At 43.6% G+C, this 20,111-nt stretch overlaps 2 protein-coding genes across 2 annotated transcripts; one reads left to right on the top strand and one right to left on the bottom strand.

Annotated features, from left to right (window-relative positions):
- Window positions 1-338: 338 nt before the first annotated feature.
- Window positions 339-10,088, top strand: Bref-PKS-0 (Highly reducing polyketide synthase; the record flags this gene model as incomplete). Its single annotated transcript, XM_036646518.1, has 12 exons — window positions 339-819; window positions 896-1,013; window positions 1,084-5,923; window positions 5,999-6,336; window positions 6,405-6,576; window positions 6,642-6,950; window positions 7,009-7,627; window positions 7,702-7,820; window positions 8,620-9,106; window positions 9,170-9,797; window positions 9,857-9,965; window positions 10,026-10,088. 12 exons carry the CDS (start codon window positions 339-341, stop codon window positions 10,086-10,088), a joined length of 8,283 nt encoding a protein of 2,760 aa, XP_036488845.1.
- A 7,387-nt stretch (window positions 10,089-17,475) lies between these two features.
- OPT4 (Oligopeptide transporter 4) lies at window positions 17,476-19,822 on the bottom strand (the record flags this gene model as incomplete). The annotated part of the gene is made up of 2 exons (XM_036646517.1): window positions 17,476-19,577; window positions 19,633-19,822. 2 exons carry the CDS (start codon window positions 19,820-19,822, stop codon window positions 17,476-17,478), a joined length of 2,292 nt encoding a protein of 763 aa, XP_036488979.1.
- Between the last annotated feature and the right edge of the window lie 289 nt (window positions 19,823-20,111).

The following is a 20,111-nucleotide window of genomic DNA, read 5'->3' as shown; positions in this document are numbered from 1 at the left end:
GACCAGCCTGGCTGTCACTCTATCTTGTAATTGCTTACATTGCATCTCATGCTTACATTGCATCATCGATTGCCAATAATCGTGCATACGCGGGCAGAACTGAATAGCGACATACTAGGATAATCGATTTGCATCTCCTGAACCATCGAGAGCAGTCAGTCTTGTAAGATAGAATCGATGAGCCTCAGAATGAGAATTGTAGTCTCAATAGCTCTTCACGAAGCCTTTTTGATAGACTATCTAAACCAGATCCACCCGACAAGCCCCCAGTTCGCTCTCCGCCGCTTCTTCATCCAACAACTAATCACAAACTCACTTTTCCCTCACTCAACTTCATCATGAGCATCTCATCAGACACCAAGCAGACCCCTGCATGGTCAAGTGATAGCGGCAACTCATACGCCATGGTCAACGATGGCGCCCAGCGGAACCATACACAAACACCCGTTGCCGTCGTCGGCATGGCCTGTCGTCTCCCCGGCCACAGCAACTCACCCACCCTACTCTGGGACTTTCTCCAACGTGGCGGCATCGCAAAGAACGAACCTCCAGCCACGCGATTCAGCTTGTCCGGACATCATGACGAGCACCGCAGGCCAAGAACGATGAAGAGTCCCGGTGGCATGTTCATGGAGGACGTCGACCCGGAGGTCTTTGACGGGCAATTCTTCAACATCAGCCGTGTTGACTGCATAGCCATGGATCCGCAGCAACGTATTCTTCTCGAAGTTGCGTATGAGTGCTTGGAGAACGCGGGTATCCCGCTTGAAGCAATCAGTGGCAAACGAGTTGGATGCCTTGTCGGCACAAACATCGTGGGTAAGTGACTTACCTCATGATACCTTGCCTTGGTTCGAACCGATGTTACATGTTACTGACATTGCGTACTTGATAGACTATGCCTCTATGCAGAGTCGTGACCCCGAGAACCGTCCAGAGTCCGCGACGATAGGTGTCGCCTGGTCCATTTTGAGTAATCGGATCAGTCACTTCCTCAACATCCACGGCCCCAGGTAAGTTGGAGATGGCAACCAGCCTGAGTGCCTCTGAGCAAAGCATACCGGCAGCTGACTCTCGTAATAGTATGACAGTAGACTCGGCATGCTCTGCCAGTCTTGTCGGCGTGGAAGTTGCCTGCCGTTACCTTGACACCCTCCAGGCAGACGGCATGCTGGTATCCGGTGCCAGTCTCTGGCTGACTCCCGAGCACAACGAAGAGATCGGCATGATGCGCATGACACAGTCAGCAACCGGCCGATGCCACAGCTTCGATGCCAAGGCAGACGGTTATGCCAAGGCAGAAGGCATGAACGTTGTCTACCTGAAGCGTCTTGACGATGCCCTGCGGGACGGCGACCCGATCCGCGCCGTCATCCGCGGCACCGCCACCAACAGTGACGGCCGAACACCTGGAATCGCCAGTCCCAGCGCCGAGGCCCAGTCGGCTGCCATCAGGGCGGCATACGCCAACGCTGGCATCAAGAACTTCAACGATACACAATACCTAGAGTGCCACGGTACCGGCACGCCTGCCGGAGACCCGATTGAAGTCAGGGGTGCCGCCTCCGTTTTCGCAGGCACCCGCGAGGTCGGCCAGGACCTCGTAATCGGATCCATTAAGAGCAACATCGGCCACTCTGAGGCCGCGGCAGGCTTGTCGGGTTTGATGAAAGTCGTACTCGCGCTCGAGCATGGCATCATCCCCGGGAACCCGACCTTCGTCACCCCTAACCCCAACATCGATTTCGCGGGCTCGCGTGTTCGTCCCACGCGCATGTCCATCAAGTGGCCAGAGACATCTTTGGACGTCCGCCGCGCAAGCGTGAACTCATTTGGTTTCGGTGGCTCAAATGCACACGCCATCTTGGAAAACGCCCCCTTTGCGACCCATGTATCCTCCTACAAGGAGATCACCTCGGACTTCTTTGGTGATGACGATGATGATGAAGACGTGATCGTCGCAGAAGATGCCCCGTCAAAGGTACTCGTCTTGTCTGCGAATGATCAGTCGTCGCTGAAGAGCTACATCAGCGCGCTCTCGGGGCACCTGATCAACCCCGGAGTTTCGGTCGACATTGACGACCTGGCGTATACGCTCTCAGAGCGCAGAAGCCACCACTACTACCGCGCCTTCCTGACAACAAACTCCAGCAGCAGCATCGATCAAGGGAAGATTCAATTTGGTCAGAAGGCTGCCTCGAAGCCGCGCGTTGGGTTCGTCTTCACCGGCCAGGGAGCGCAGTGGCCGCAGATGGGATCCAGTCTCGTCAAGGCTTTCCCGCAGGCGAGGCAGGTGATTGAGGAGTTGGACCAGGTCCTCCAGAAGCTTCCTGATGCGCCATCCTGGAGTTTGCTTGCTGAGCTGACCGAGGAAAGAAGCTCTGCGGCCCTGCGACAGCCAGAGTACTCCCAGCCTCTTGTAACAGCGTTGCAATTGGCCATCCTCGAAGTGGTGAAGGAATGGGGTATCAGTCCCGAGGCCGTGGTAGGACACTCATCTGGGGAGATTGCTGCTGCCGCCGCTGCCGGCCTGATCACACCAGACGACGCCATCAAGATTGCCTATTACCGTGGTCAAGCCACCAAGAGGTTCCCTCCCAAGGAGCCACTGGGAATGTTGGCTGTTGGTGTCGATGTCGAGACGGTCGAGAAGTACATCGAACCAGAGAGCAAGGTTCAGATTGCCTGCTACAACAGTCCTAGCAGTCTTACTCTCTCTGGCGCTGCCGCAGCATTGAAGTCTATCGAGGAACGCATGAAGCAGGATGGCCACTTTGCCAGGCTGTTGCTGGTCGATGCTGCGTATCACTCGGACTACATGGCGCCAATTGGAGAGGTTTACGAGAAGATGCTGAATGATAGCATCAACACATCTCAGAGCAAGCCGACGGCTAGGATGTTCAGTTCTGTCACCGGTCAGGTCCTGACCGAGGCGCCAGATGCCGCGTACTGGAAGAGCAACATGGTTTCCCCCGTCCGTTTCACCACGGCGGCCAAGGAGCTCCTCCGAGACACACAAACTGGAGTCGATTTCCTGATCGAGATCGGTCCAAGCAACGCTCTCTCAGGTCCCATCGCGCAGATCAAGAAGACCCTTTCGGGTGCGGCAGCCGACGCGCTGTACACCTCGGCTTTGAAGCGTGGGCCAGATTCAATCCAGTCCTTGTACAACGTCGCGGGCCAACTCTTCCTCCTCGGCGGGACGGTTGATCTCAGGAAGGTCAACCGAACTCACGAGTCGAGGACGCCGTCAGTTATTGTTGATCTGCCCAACTACTCGTGGAATCACTCCCAGCGGTACTGGCACGAGACGCAGGCCAGCCGCGACTGGCGCTTCAAGAAGTTCATCAACCACGACCTCCTTGGATCGAAGATGAACGGCACCGCGTGGCAGTCTCCCATCTTCCAAAAGACTCTCCGCCTCAGTGACATGCCCTGGCTGCGGGACCACATGATGGGAAACCAGATCATCTTCCCGGGAGCGGGCTACTGTGCCATGGCGGTGGAGGCCATGTACCAGGTGTCCATGGTGACGAAGTGGGATGGAAAGGAGCCGTCTCGGTACCAGTTCCGCTTCCGTGACATCCGCTTCCTACGCGCCTTGGTGCTCGAGGAAGATGAGCCTGCTACGTACACGCTGACCCTGACACCGGCGCGAGGAGGATCGATCCGCGACTGGTTTGAGTTCCGTGTCTGTTCGACCAAGGACACGGTCTACACTGAGCATTGTGCCGGCTTGATCTCTGTGGAGACTGACTACAAGGAGACGCCGGCCCCTAGCGGCTCTCTCAAGCCCTTGGAGCTCGCCACGCCTGCCAGCATGATCTACAAGGCGGTTCGAGAGTCTGGCTACAACTACGGTCCTTGCTTCCAGAAGCATCTTCTCTTCGAGGCCACCATGGGCGTGACCGAAAGCCGCTCGACTGTGGCAATGGATCCCCCGCCCTCCACCTACGGACAGTCGTTCTATCCCATCCATCCGGCCAGCATTGATGCCTGCTTCTATATCGGTATCCTGGCCATCTCCAAGGGTGACATCCCCCTGGTGGGAGCCGTACACGTCCCGCAGATCCTGAGCAGCCTCGTCATCCCCATGCGCCGAGAACAACCCGCGGAGGCGATCGCCCTGGCCTCGGCTCGCTTCCTGGGCATTGGACGGGAGGATCTCCACCGCAACTACGGCTCCGACCTGTCTCTATACGACCCCAAGGACGGGTCGCTCATCTTCGAGATGAAGGGGTTGACCACGCGCGACATCGAGACCAGCGAGGAGGAGGGCGCCAAGCACCTCTTCACCCACCTGGCGTGGGAAGCCGACCTCCCCCTGCTACTGTCCGCACCGGAGCCCAAGCTGCGGCAGTTCTTGAGGGACAATGACAAGACGACGCAGGACTTGATTGACCTTGTCGCCCACAAGAAGCCAACGCTCAAGGTTTTGGAGGTTAATCTGAGCTCAACGGACGCGTCAAGCCTGTGGGTTCAAGAAGAGTCTAACCCCATCCGCGCCGCCGCATCTCAGTACAACTTTGCTGTGAGCGATCCCGCGACGCTGATCAGCGCCCAGGGTCAGCTTTCGACCCACGCCCCGTCCGCTCAGTTTGGTTTGCTCGATGTGAATAGCTCCGCTGCTATCGTGCCAGACGTCAAGTTTGACCTCGTCATCGTCAAGGCTTCGGACCGTATCGATGCAACGACGCGAGATCGGGCTCTGGCGAGCATCTCCCAGTCGGTACAGGCCGGTAGTATTGTGATCAGTGTCGGCCAGGTCTTCTCACTCAGCTCGCTGGGCAGTGCTCAAGCCCTCGATGATGATACTTCGATTGTCCATGTGCAAAGCGCCGAGAAGGCACAGGAGGTGGCCTTGCCGACTGTCAGCTTCATCAGCCTCACCGGCTCCGTCCATGAGGCGTCCAGCAAGATTCTGGGACACATCATCCAAAGTGGTTGGAATGTCCAGAAGCTCGCTGGTTCTTCTGCCGTCACCGCAGACCAGATCGTTCTTGTTCTTGACGAGCTGGTGTCGCCCATCATGATCAACCCAGATGCCAAGCAGTGGGACACTCTGAAGAGTCTCGTCCAGAAGCAATGCAGAATTCTCTGGGTTACTTCTGGCGCTCATTTAGACGTCACAAACCCCAACTCTGCGGCCGTCAACGGATTCTTCCGTACCGTCCGCGCCGAAGAGGGCGCCCGCCTCGTCAACCTGGATGTCGAGAGTCCTGCCGGAGATGCCACCGGCGCCGCCATCGTCTCCTGCCTCGACGTTCTCTCCCAGCCTGACCCCAAAGACCAGCTCGAAAGCGAGTTCGTCGAGCGCGGCGGAGTCGTTCGTGTCAGCCGTCTGCTGCCGGACTGGGAGATCACCAGGCTTCAGGGTCATCACCCCAGCGACCGCAAAACCGAGGTGCTGGACATTCACGCCAGCGAGACCATCATCAACATGGGTGCGGAGCGTCTGGGTGACATGGATTCCATCCATTACCACGAGGTGACGGCGGAGCCTCAGCCACTTGAGGACGGCTACGTCGAGGTCGAGGTTTACGCCGCTGGTCTGAATTATAAGGACGTCGTTGTAACCATGGGCATCGTTCCTGGTGACGAGCGCGAACTGGGCGGCGAGGCGGCTGGCATCGTGACGAAGGTTTCACCAAGTGTCACCTCTCTCACGGTTGGCCAACGTGTTGTGGTCTTCACCCCGGCGACCATTTCAAACCGCGTCCGTACCCGGCCTGGACGAGTGCATGCCCTCCCTGACTGGATGTCTTTCGAGGAGGCTGCCACTCTGTGTGGTGTTTACTTGACTTCCATCTACTCATTGTTCGATATGGCTGATGTGAAGGCCGGTAAGACCGTACTGATTCACTCCGCGGCGGGTGGTGTCGGCATCTCATCTATGCAGCTGGCTCAGTATGCTGGCGCGGAGGTAAGTTGCAGCAATTCCTTCTTGTGATACGGCTTTCTACTCCGGGGGCACTCACTGACACTTGCCCTCCACCAGGTCTTTGCGACTGTTGGTTCTCCTGACAAGAGAGAATTCATCAAGTCCACTTTCGGTCTAGAGGACGACCACATCTTCAACTCCCGCGACACAACCTTTGGTGACCAAATCTTGGCTGCGACTGGTGGCAGAGGAGTCGATATCATTCTCAACTCTCTCACCGGTGACATGCTGGATGAGTCGTTCCGCGTGCTCGCCGACGGAGGTATTATGGTCGAGATTGGTAAGAAAGATATCTTGGATCGCAACAGCCTTGCCATGGAGCCATTCGACCGCAACATCTCCCTGAGAGCCGTCGATATGTCTCACCAGAGAGCTCCTGATCATCTCATAGCCCGGTAAGCTTCTCTTTCTCTTACTGCGCCATCATTTCGCAGATATACTGACTGCTTTCTGTTATTTTAAGTCTCATGACCAAGCTCTTTGAACTCCTCGAGGGACGCCACGTCAAGCCAATCAATCCCATCCATATCTTCTCCTTCACCGATGTCGCCAACGCGGTTCGCTATCTGCGCGCGGGCAAGCACATCGGCAAGGTCGTCATTTCAGACGGTCCCGAGCCGAAGATTTCTGTTCCCGTAGGTTGCCATCCGTCTAAAAACAGAAACAACATCGTACAGAAACTTACACTGATTTGTAACAGGTCCGGCGCGCCCCGAAGACTCTCCACTTCCGCGACGATGCCACTTATCTCATTGTAGGCGGCCTCCGCGGTCTCTGCGGTGCGCTGGCCATCTATCTTGCCAAGAGTGGTGCGAAGCACTTGGCGGTTATCTCCAGAAGTGGGCACACAGACGAGAAGTCCCGTTCTATCGTCAAGCAGGTCAAGGCCCTTGGATCGAGCATCGATCTCCTGACAGCCGATGTGACCAGCAAGGGCGACGTCCAGCGGGCATTCAACCAGACGTCCTTCCCAGTTGGCGGCATCATTCAGGGTGCAATGGTCCTGCGGGTAAGTGTTTTCCTCGCAGACAATGACTGCACTTGTTTCTAACATCCTACTCCACTAGGACCGACCCTTTGACTCCATGACACTGGAAGAATACCACCAAGCCGTCGGCTGCAAGATCCAAGGCACATGGAACCTCCACGACGCAGCGGAGAAGCTTAGCCTCCAACTCGACTTTTTCACCATGCTCTCCAGCATCTCCGGCGTCATCGGGCAGCGTGGACAGGCTAATTATGCCGCCGCCAACGTCTTCCTGGACTCCTTCGCCGCCTACCGCCGTCAGCGCGGGCAAGCCGCGTGCTCCATTGACCTGGGCGTCATCGAGGATGACGGTTTCATCGCCAACAACGACGGCTTCCAGGAGAAGCACTTTGACAGCCGGACCTTTAAGGGCATCAACAACGGCCTTCTTCGGCAGATTCTCTACTTCTCGATCCTGCAGCAGGCTGGCAGGTTTCCGGGTTCGCCGTCGGCCACGCAAATGGTTACGGGCATCGTTGCGCCGCAGCCCGCTGACTCGGCGCTCTTGCAGGACGCCCGGTTTGCGGCGCTGCGAACCGGGTCGGCTGGAGGCAGGGCGGCTGGCGAGGGTGGTAACAGTGCCAACGCGGATGTGCAGGCGCTGCTGCTTCTACTGAAATCGAAGTCTGCTGAGACTTCGGCACAGATTACAGCGACAGGTATGCAACCCCGTCCTTCTTTTCTTGTCTGCCTTGGTTTTATATACGTGTACTAATCCGATGTTTCTCTTCAGTGGATGTCGTGAACAAGTGCTTCGTTCGCATGCTCCGGCTCTCGGAGCCGATGGACCCCGCCCGACCCCTTTCGGTGTACGGCATTGATTCACTGGCCGCGGTGGAGGTCCGCAACTGGGTACGCAACGAGTTGGGGGCCCTTGTTACCACAGTCGACATCATGAACGCGTCCTCTTTGTTGTCGTTCTGCGAGAAAATTGTGTCAAAGATTGTGGTGGAATAATTATTCGTGGTTTATGGCGTTCGGAGTTCGGTAGCAATGATCAGGAATTGTCAGAACAGTCAGAGGAGCCTGCTGCTGGCCAATACAAACTTTGTTGCAATTTCTAAATTCATCATTTGAAATTACTGTAGACCAAAACGCCATATTCGGTAAAGATAAAGATGTCCATGGATTAATACAGGTTAGGCATATTGGGCCTCCATGTTGGAGTACCTCGGTTGGCCAAAGCTGCAACGGCAGTCAAGTAAACACCAAGCATACGCGGCAGAGAATGGTCAGACCACGTACATTCGACATTACCCCAATCCCGAGCTGACAACTCGCACCAATAGACGATTCCGCTCACCTGATTTGTCGTGACCCAGGCCTTATCAGGTCGCATCACAAGCTGCCCAAGCTGCCGATCTGCTCACTCCGCGCTGGCGTCATCAAAATGGCCATGGATGCCGGTAGACACGCAATTCCGTCTTCTAAAACCTACAACCTTCGAGCACCTTAGCTGACTCCAGACATAAACTTCATCGCTCGATGTGATAGCATCCGCCAGAGATGGATGACCATGTACTAGTACCGACGCCGCCGGCGTCGGCGAGCGGCCACCCCAAGGATTTGGATTTCAGCACTACAAGGACGTTGGCGAGTCGTGCATCTATGAGCTTCTTTTGAATCCAGTCTAACACGGAGATCCCACCAGTATCCCGCGGTCAAGCACGCAGCACTGCCAGTAGATGGCGCAGGTCGCGATACCTTTTCCATCAAGCACCTCGTGCTCCTCCTCGCTTTCGTCCCCGCCTTCGCGACATGGAAACTATGTGGAGGATACAACACCTTGGCAGTCGCTCTATTTACCCTCTTAGTGCCCGTTGTCGCTGCATTCTGGTATGTTGCATCGTGCATCTCGCCTCCGATCAACGAGAAAGTTCAGAACCCCGGTCGGCCGGTCGAAGAATACATCACCTTCAAGAATGAGCACGACCGAGACAGATACTGGGGCAGGCATAAGATACCGATGGGCACTTTCACAAAGATGTATTTTGACGGTGAGGTGGATTTCAATGGTGATGCACTTGAGGTCCTGGAGTGGAGGTATGACTGGGCGAGTTGGAGGTTCACGAGGGAGATGACGAGGTTCGTGGTGTTGACGTGGCTCCCTGAAGTGATCTCGTCCTACCTATTTACACGTAAGTTGCGTAATAGCGTGCAAAGACCATGAACACGAGAGCACTGGCTAACTAGGGCTTTAGGAGAAAGACAACTGGTAGAAGATCAGCGCGGTAGCGATTTTTACTCTTGGTTCCTTGGTCCACGATTGGCTTACACCTCAGGCATCATATCGGACATGAACATCGAGGAAACGCTCGAGGAGCTGCAAGACAACAAGCTTGCTACGGTCTGTGAAAAGATCAACCTACAACCAGGAGACCGGCTTCTCGACATCGGTTGCGGATGGGGTTCCCTCGTAACCTTCGCCAGCGTCAATTACGGTGCCCTCGCGACTGGGCTTACAATTGACCCGTATCAAGCTGATTTGGGAAACTGGCGCCTCCAATCAGCAGAGATACCCGAAACCCAAAGCCGCATATGCAATCGGGTGTATGAGGGTCCCGACGAAAAGTATGACAAGATTGTATGTCTGCAGTCATCTGGGCAGGAGGATTTGAAAGTGGCCGGGTTCTTTGAGCGCTGCTATGAGATGCTCGCGGATGATGGGATGTTTCATGTCGAGATCACCGCGTCGAGACGTGCGTGGCAATACGAGGATTTGGTATGGGTGTTGTTCTTGAAGAGGCATGTCATTCCTTGGATGACGATGGGATGGGACTTGGGGAAGTACGTGACTTCTCTCGAGGAGGCCGGATTTGAGATTCAAAGGTACGACTTTCTGATATCATCTTGTTCATTTGGCCAAAAGGTGTACTTACACACAACAGCCTCGACAACATCGGGCAGCATTATTCAGCCACCTTATGGAGGTGGTACAAGAATTGGACGGGCAATCGTGACAAGATCACAGCCAAGTACGGTGAAAAGTCATACCGGGTAAGTCTCCCACAAGAATCACCCCACGTTGCCTACAACGAAGTATGCTCATTAACTTAGATCTGGGAATACTTCCTTGCGATGGCGACCATCTTATTCCGGCAAGGAACCATGGGTCGTTGACAGATTACGATGGTGAAGAATCTCAACGGAGTCCACCGTGCGGGTTTCCAGCAGACCCGGTTTTCTGTGGCTGAGGCGTTGGCCACCAGCAGAGCACAAGGGAAAAACAGGTTCCCTATTTGATACTCGGACTCCAATCGAACATATCAACTATGCGAACCGATCACTCCATAAGTAATAAGTAATCTGCGAGGCTTTTTAAGGGTGTTGTAATTTGCAAGCGTTGTCCCTTTATGGTGGAACAGGGGAAATAAGCGAGGCTACGGTTGTATTCGACGCGGAATTAGTTACGGGTGCACACGAATAACCCACGTTCAAATTGTTTAATCTAATAATACCACAGCCGAGGAAAATGTCAACCTACACTGTTGACTTATGTCAGCAATAAGCAAGTATTTAGGTATAATAACAGCTAACTAGCTAAGTACTCTCTTCTTAATACTATAATTTATACTTATAGTTAGAGGTACTACTATAAGTGAATCTAATAGGTTATAAGCCTAGAAGTACTACTTCTAAAGACTAACTATAGAATTATACTTATTAGTATATCCTTACTTTAAATATATAACGCTAAGTTTTCTAATAAGGTCCTTAATTTTCTACTAAAGTTAATACTTTAAATATATTATAGCCTATATATAGCTCTAAACTACTTTAGATATACCTATATATAGCTTTAAACTATCTACCTCTATAGTAGACTATAGAAGCTTATATATAGCTCTAAACTACTTAGAAAGGCTTATATATAGCTTAAAACTATTACTACTTATAATAAACTATAGGAGCTTATATATAGTTTAAAACTATAACTATTATACTAGTTATCTCCTTTTCTTTCTATTTACTTAGTATAAAATAAACTCTTTATTATATACTTATATACCTAAAAGAAAAGTATAGCTTAGTAATAAGTTTTATATAGTATTAATAAGTAAGTACTTTATAGTAAAACTACTAAAAAGTATTAATTAAGTCTATAATTAACTATAATAAGATTACTAGAGATATTAATAGAGTTTTTTAGGTATTATTAACTATCTTTAGACCTAAAATAAGGGGGTAGTAATAAGTTATAGTATCTAACTTAATATATTAGTTCTAATAGGGAAGTTAGAAGTCTAATTACCCCTAAAGGAATATAAATATAAAACTCCTCTATTTTCTTTTATTATAACCTATAGTTATTTAGGTATAACTATAAAGAGTAAAGTTTTATATACTTATAATATTTTATTAGTTATTTAGGGCTTATAGCTTTAGAGATTAGTACCCTAGAGGTCTTTTACTTCTAAGGATAAAGTAATTATTATTTATATAATACTTAAGTATAATATACTTATTTTAGGAGCTATATATTCTATAATAAAAAATTCTCTTCTAGTAATCTAATATTTCTAAACTAATATACTATTCTTTCTTTTTATTACTTTATTCTCTATCTACTTTCTATCTAATATATTAATATACTTTAATAATAACTTCTATAATATCTTAATCCCTTAAAGATATTTAGATAACTCCTAAATCTATTAAGGACTATATAGATAAGAATACTATATTTAGTTTCTTAGAAGAAGAAATACTATTCCTTAATATAGCTTTAAAGATAGAACCCTCTAAAGAGTTATTATATATACTATTATACTAAAACTATAATACTAATAGCTATTAAGTTAATAAAGTACTTATTAAGAAGAGGGAAGTTAAAAGATTATATAAAGAATTACTTATAGAAAAATATCTATTTAATATATTAAGTTAAAGCTTAAAAGTCCTCTAAAGTCTAAAAGAAGTAAAAAGTAAGATATAATTAAACTAATAATATAATTATAACTAAATCTCTTATAATACTTACTCTATATTTATAGTACTTAATAGTATTATTATTATAATATTAATCTAATACTATTAGTTACTTATAATACCTTTCCTTATAAAGCTTTTAGGGCCTCTATAATTCTTTAATTACTATAGTTACTTTTAACTTCTTTCTTTTAGTTACTTATTATAAATACTTCTTTCTCTTAAGATATTATCTTCTAAAGATACTACCTACTAATTAAGCTACTACTATATAATAAATATATAACTAATTATATATATTATCTTTTAGCTTATCTAAACCTATTAATTTAAAGAAGAATTTCTTAAAGAATAAAACTTAGATACTTAATTAAAACTAGTTTATATCTATAGTAGTAAATCTAACTATAATGTTAAGATTCTATAACTTAAAAATACTAAAAACTAAGCTAATTAGGATAAAGCACTAAAGAATGCTATATTAACTAAGAAGAATAACATTTTTACTAAAAATATCTTAGAACTAAAGCGTTTAAATAAAGATATTTATACTACTAAAGTATAGAATAAATATATTTAGAATAAACTTTACTAAAAAGCTATTAATAATAACTTACTAGTAAGGATTAAATAAAACCTATCTAATCTTATAGTTAAAAAAATCTAATATTATATTAGTATACTAGCTACTTATAAAGTACTATAAACTAAATATATTTATTATAATATTAGTATACTAAGAGAAATAATATCTAAACTTATTTAGGATAACTTATTATAATATATAGATATTTAGAGCTATTTAGAGAAATTTCTTTATAATCTTAATAAACTAAGATAGATAGAACTCCTCTAGTCTCTTCTAAATAAGCTTTATTAAATCTAATATCTCTCTAACCTAAATAAATAATTTAGCTTTTTTAAAGCTAATATTTATTAAAATTATATAATTATTAGTATAAGTAAAAGTAAAAAGCTTATACTTAATAAGATTATTATAAAGGTATAGAATAAATAAATATACCTCTAAGTAGAATAATATATCTTAGATATTAGTATATATTTCTTTAGACCTAATATAAGTTATAAATAAGCTTATTAGTAAGCTATAAGACCTATAAAAAAGTAAAAATAAATTAAAACTAAGTTAGTAAACTATAGAAGACTATATTAAAAAGTATACTTTATTTATAGCTAATAGGAAAATATATTAAATTATAATAACTCTAGTTATAAGGTATAACACTTAGAACTAACTAATAGGCTATAACTACTTATAGCTTATTAGTTAGTACTAGCTTATAAAGTTAAACTTATTAAGTAAATCCTTAACGTAATACTATTATAGCTAGCTTTAACTAGCTAGTAAGCTTTCCTAAAGCCTTTTTTATTCTTAATCCTTAGCTTAATTTTTAAGCACCTACCCCTCTAGATATCTCCTAAGTTTAGATTTAGATTAAGCTAATATTATAAGATAGTTACTATTAAACTTAGTTCTTAAATAGTAGTACTAAATACTATATTACTTCTTAACTATACCTCTTTAGTTCTTATTAAGAGTTCTTATTATATATATATAAATAAAGTTAAGTAGGATACTTATACTTTAGGCTAAGGTATAATCTTTATTATTTTATAATATATTATTAGTATTAAACTTATTTACTTTTATAATATCCTCTATATACTTTTCTTATTACTAAACCTTCTATTAATAAGTATTTTTACTAAATACTTAAGTATTAAATACTTCTAAACTATATATAGCATAAGATATATTATTATTATATTAGAATATTTAGAACTTATCTTTATCTTTTAAAGTATTATATATAGCTACTTTAGGTACCTTAATTACTCTCTTATTTTTATAATATAATATTAGAAGGACTTAGAGATTACTATAGCTGCTTACTTTACCTCTAACTTTTAATAAGAGGTCTTATTTAATATTTTTTATAACCAAATAAGTTATCTTAATTTTATTATTTATAAGAAGTTAGCTAAAGACTTTAATATATAACTACTAAATAATAATAAAGAATTTATCTATAAAGCTTATATATAAGGTAAAGTAGTAATATAAATAAAATCTACTTTAGTATTTTAAGTAATTTAGAGAGGATAGCACTAATTTATAAACCTTAATAATCTTATATTACTATTTATACTTATAGGAGAATGCTATTACTTACTAATAGTTAATAACCTTATAAAGATATTTAGAGCTTATTTACTTTAGAATAAAGCTTAAGTTATAAGCTTTATAATAAGATATTATTAAAGTTAAGATAGAAATTAGATTATATATTTAGTTTATTTAATTAAATAATAGAGGAGAGTTTAAAAATAGTATACTTATTACTTATTATAGGTAAAAAGGTATTTAACTTAAGTTTATTATATTATATTAAGTAGAATAGAATACTATAGTTAAATACCTCTATAGAATAATTTAAGGCTAAGTTAGAGCTATTATATTAGAAGTTATACTTCTTAGTAAGCTTTAGGGAGAGATACTTCTTATTATAGTATTTATAGAAGCTTGCTTCTTATACTTAGCGTTTAATTGCTAAATATCTCCTTATAAAGCTTAGATAGGATAAAAGCTATATGTTTAGTATTTTAGATACTTTAGTTATAAAGCTTATAAGTTAATCCTAAAAGCTTTTTATCTAAAAAAGCTTAAAAGCTAGATAAAACCCTATATTTTAGTTAGCTATAAAGTTAAAAATATTTATAAACTTTAGAATTTTATAATAGGGGTTATAGAGCATGCTAAGTATATTATTTTTAATAAAGAAATACGTTTAAATCTAAGGGAATAATATATTCTGCTTTCTATTATTATAAATAAGGCTATATTATTAAGCGCTAAAGAAATCTTATTATAATCTAAGCTTAATAAATTTTAGTAGATTAATATAGTTAAGTTTTTATAAACTAAGAGGGTAACTACTAAAGAAAACTAGTTTGCTATAGCTTTAATACTTATAGCTTTTATTACTTTAATACTTAAAAGATTATAAGCTATCTTTATATTAAACCTTAAGAGTATATTATAAGAATAAGCCTTTCTTAATAACTTATAATAGTATATATAAAAGGAGTGCCCTATAGTATTAAACCTTATAATATACTTAATAGTATTAGAGGAAGCTAAGGAACTTATTAAATAAGATCCTATTAACTATAAAGAAGCTATAAACTTAGTACTCTCTAAAGCTTAGAAATTTATAATAGATAATAAGTTTTATGCTCTTTAGAAAAATAATATTTAGAAGCTTATTAGTAGGTTTAACCTCTTACTAAATACTAATATCCTTAGTAGTAAATAAATATATAAGATAAAATAAGGTAGTAATAGAAAGGTTTAGTAGTATAAAGTATACTAAGTAGTAAGAGGTTTTAAGTAAGAATATAGTATTAATTATTTTAAGATTTTTATTTCTATAGTATATTAAAAGATTTATAGAACTCTCTTTACTTTAGTAGTAATAATAGACTAAGAAATTAAATAGATAGATATTAAGATAGTATTCCTCTATAGGTTTATATTAGAAATAGTATTTATTAAACTTCTATTTAGCTATATTATACTTAGTAAGGTATATAAGCTAAATAAAGCACTTTATAAGCTAAAATAAGCCTTAAGAGTTTAGTTTAATATATTAAAGAAAGTATTTATAGAACTTAGCTTATAGTAATTATAATAAGATAAAGTAGTATTTTATTTAGATAAAGCTATTCTTACTATATATATTAATAATATCTTTATCTTTAGTCTAAATAAAGTATATATTACTTAGATTAAAGATTAACTAAAGGAATACTTTAAGATATTAGACTTTAGACTTTATTAATACTTCTTTAGTATATAAATTACTTATAATAAAGCTAAGAAGAAGCTATAGTTAAGCTAAAATACTTACTTATAGAAAGTACTTAAGTAGTTTAATATAGTAAATTATAAGCTTTAGTATATACTTATAAAGACTAAAGAATAGCTTTATTCTACCCTAAAAGACTATTAAGTAGATAAAGATATACTAAAGGAATATTAATTAATTATTAGTTTATTAATATATATAATAATTAGTACCTATCTTAACTTAATATACTTTATATTAAAGCTTAGCTACTTCTTTATAGTACTACTTAAGATCTATCTATTAGTAGTAAAATATATACTTAAGTATATTAAGTATATTTTAGACTTATTACTATTATTTAATAGTAATACTAAAAAGTAGTTAGTTAGGTTCTTAGATACTAAATATACTAAGGATTTAAGTAATAGTAAGTTTATTAAGTATTATATCTTTATATTAGTAAGAGGTGCTATAAGCTAGAAAAGCTAGAAGTAAGGGAATATAGTTATATTAAGTACTAAATTAGAGTATATATTACTCTTTTTTATAAACTTTAAAGTAATATACTTATAAACCTTACTAAAAGAAATTAGTAGTTATAAATTAATACTAGAAGATATAATACTTATTATAGTTTACTATAATAATAACCTTACTATTTAGATTATAAAAGATATTAAATATTATAAGTAAATAAAGTATATTAAAGTATAATATTATAAAATTAGAAAGCTATAGGATAAAAGTATAGTCTAAGTTTACTAGATACTAAGAGAAGAAAACCTAATAGATATTAGTATAAAAACTTTACTAAGTATTACGCTTAAGTAATAGAGAATAGCTATAGGTTTAAGGGGATAAGAAGAGAATACTATTTTTTATATATATACTTTTTATATTAATACTTAAATACTTCCCTTATTAAGGGAGTGTGTTAACTTATATTAGTAATAAGTAAGTATTTAAGTATAATAACGGCTAACTAGCTAAGTACTCTCTTCTTAATACTATAATTTATGCCTATAGTTAGAGGTACTGCTACAAGTGAATCTAACATATACTGCGGAACGTGACCCTAATTAACAGGGTTAAGAAGGTCTTGTCCCACAGGGACATGAACATAAACACCGTGCGCCTGCTGAACCAGCCAGCCTGTGTGTGGGTACGACCTTCTTTGCACTCACATTACCTGGATTTAATGCAGAACTGACGGCGTGGTATAACAACGAGTGAGCGCTAGCCGTGATCGGCAAAAACAATGGACACTGTGGGAATTGAACCCACGACCTTTCACAAGGCGCATCGCCGGTATCGACGAGGATGCGAAGCGAAAATCATACCCCTAGACCAAGCGCCCGTTGTTGTAAAGATCTAAGTTTTGTCTACCTTGAAGCTGCACATCTCCCAGCTGGCTGTGAAGACATTTCTCTCTCTCTTCAGGGCCCCTAAGATTAGTCCTCCTTGTAAATGGATCCAACCCCCTTCCCGTTTTCTAGCTGCGGCTACTATGCTGCAACGCGTTGTAGCCGCGTCGGCAAACGTCACTTGCTATCATCATGCTTGACTTTGTGTACACACGCCCTTGTCTCTTGGATGAAACCGTGCAACTTAAGAGTATCTATTAGAAACATTTTATACAGAGGCCTAATTATACATAGCATGTGAGAGTCATGCCTATTGAAACATACCACGCCGGTGTTGCCATCTTACAAGCAGTGATCCGGGTTGGTATCCGACGGATTTCCCCACCACGTTGGGAACGGGTGCGGGTTGCCACTTGCACCAAACACTGCGAACGACAGGATGAAGATGATAAGTTGGGATCCTCCGTCCAGCGCAGCCCCAATGAGGTAGTTGTACTTGTTGTAGATTCGCGGTCTTCTGCGACGGAGCCAGAACTGAGAGAAGACGCCCACTGCGATGGAAGACCAGATCCACGACGTATTACCGAAGAATGTACCGCCAGCAGATGCAATGATAATGGTTGTGTTGATTGGCCAATCCTTGATTCGAGGAACCAGTTTGATTAGACCCCAGTGCAGAATCGGGAGGGCTGCGCCGATGAGGAGCCCTAGGGGAACGACGAAATAGCGACCTGATGGGCCGTACATCTCTTTGGCGAGCGCCCACGTAATGGCTTGAGAGTTCAGACTCTGCATAGAAGAACCGCTCCAGACGATAGTACCAATGGGGTCGAGGAGAACCTCCCGTTGGTTCGTCACAATTGTGGTCATCACAGCGTAGTTCAACGCAGCACCAAGCAAAGTGCCGTAGATCTGGGTGCAGAACATAACGCGATGCGGGACCTTGGTGTATTGACCCACCTTCAGCCAGTTGGCGAGGCTTACGGCGAGAAGGATAACTTGATGGGACCAACTTGCGAAGAAGAGGTTTGCGAGGGGTCTACCAGGGTGGAGAAAGCCAGCAAACATTTTGGAGAGTTGGTTGGTGCTGACTCCGCTTCCGAAGAGGCCGTTGAGAATGCACGAAAATGGTGCGATGATGGTTCCAAGAAGCAGTGCGACTATGTAGCCCCACCAAGGCAACGTTGTCTCGCCGATGATGTTGACAACCAAACCGGCAATGAAGGTGAGGCCGAAGAGAGCGAGGTACCACCACATTGGAGTCTCTTTATATTTCAGCATTGCCTGGTAGTGAATGTCAGGTTGGGTCTGGGTACGAGCACTCTTCCACGCTTCTTTCATATCTTTTCCATAGAAGATGATGACGTGGGTAATCAGCGCGCCAATCGCCATGCTGGCAGTGAGATACCCCCAGACCGTACTAGACGATAAGTTCGGCAGGCCAGCCTGGTCGACCTTGCCGTAGTCGATGATCCCACGGTCGTTCAGTACCGACGTCGTCGCCCATCTAGTGCCGTTATTGGCGAAGAGGGATGTAGACATAAAGGGGAACGACTTGGCACTCCAGGTGTTGCTGTAGAAGAGTGCTGGCATAACGACGTACCATATGGCATAACCGATCCACGAATTTACCTGTTGTTTAAAAGGGAGCGCAAGATACGTGCTTTGAATATACTGCCAATCCAGCGAGAAGTTGAGCAAGCCCATGCCTTCGTTCGAAGATGCTCCGCCGAAGATGGTTGTGATGACGGTGCGAGTGTTGGTCGGGGCGCCCATGGACGCGAGGCAGAAGATGGAAATACCGCCAAACCAGGTCACCATGTAAGCTGGAAAAAGCTCCCACACAGCGGCGATTCCCATAGCTATGCCGAACTTCCTTAGGCGGTCGCGGTTGGCGATGCGGTCGAAATGCAGGTTTTGGAAGAGGACTACCTGGGGAAGAGTGCCCCAGTAGACCATCTCGCCCGGGTACACGACCAATGGGCGAAGAAGGCCGGCGAGGACGAAGCCGCAGAGGGAAATTGAGAAGGTGGCTAGTACCACAGTAGTGGCCGTGACTTCGCGGTCATAGAAGAGGCGCTCCACAGCGTAGATCTCGATTCCGGACAATCCATTGTTGCCGGAAGAGGCGATAAGGGATGCAACAACGTGTTCTTTAATGCCAAATGGTTGACCGGAGTTGGTAAATCGAAGGGCTTTCTGCAGCAGAGGCCATTTGAAACGATCCGGTCGCGGCGTTGCTAGGGCCCAGGCCTCGCCAAATATGAACACCAAGAGTTGGAGGAAAACTGCAGAAACTGCCATTTGAGTCGGCTTGAAAGTATAGAGCATCGTGATAACGCTGGCGAGGGCGGTAAGTGCGGTACCGAGGACGATGGAGCGAAACGTCAAGGCAGGGTCGCCGTCGTCGCGAACCGATACCACGAACTTCGACACATCAGCTCCTGTTTAATCATGTTAGATCTAGCGATCATGAATACTTCTTGGAAGTAATTTTACCAGTGCGAATGACCGGATAACCGTTGACATATTCAACATCATCATTCACCAGCGCGTCTCCCGACTTCGCCTTTTCATCATCGCTCGTTGAAGCCTCAGACGGCGTTCCAGTGACGGCGGTTTCGAGAGCGCGCTTGTTCGAGTCGTCGATAACTTTGTCGCCCGGCGACAGTTCCTTTGGGTTCGACATCTCTCAGGCACGACGACCGCAGAGCGAGAACGACAGAAAAGAGCGCCAAAGAGCGCTGAGGTCGCAGTATCGAACAGAGGAGGGTAGTGGAAGTTCTATTCGTTACTACCACGTGGTGATGTTACTTCGATGGCAACATTCGATGCGGGGATGTTTGCAGCATATTAGAATGATTCAACTTTGTATGATCGACTCCATGTGAATGGGCATCGAGTAAGCAAAAACGAGGCCGCACGGTCAACGGCTCCCAATCGCCCATCATGGCTTCGACAGCACTGACTTTTGAGGA

The sequence above is a fragment of the Colletotrichum siamense genome, assembly GCF_013390195.1.
Source record: "Colletotrichum siamense strain Cg363 chromosome Unknown KSG_Cg363_contig10, whole genome shotgun sequence".
NCBI classification, from domain to species: domain Eukaryota; kingdom Fungi; phylum Ascomycota; class Sordariomycetes; order Glomerellales; family Glomerellaceae; genus Colletotrichum; species Colletotrichum siamense.
The sequence above is the reverse complement of the archived record's forward strand: the minus strand, read 5'-3'. Positions and strand labels throughout refer to the sequence as shown.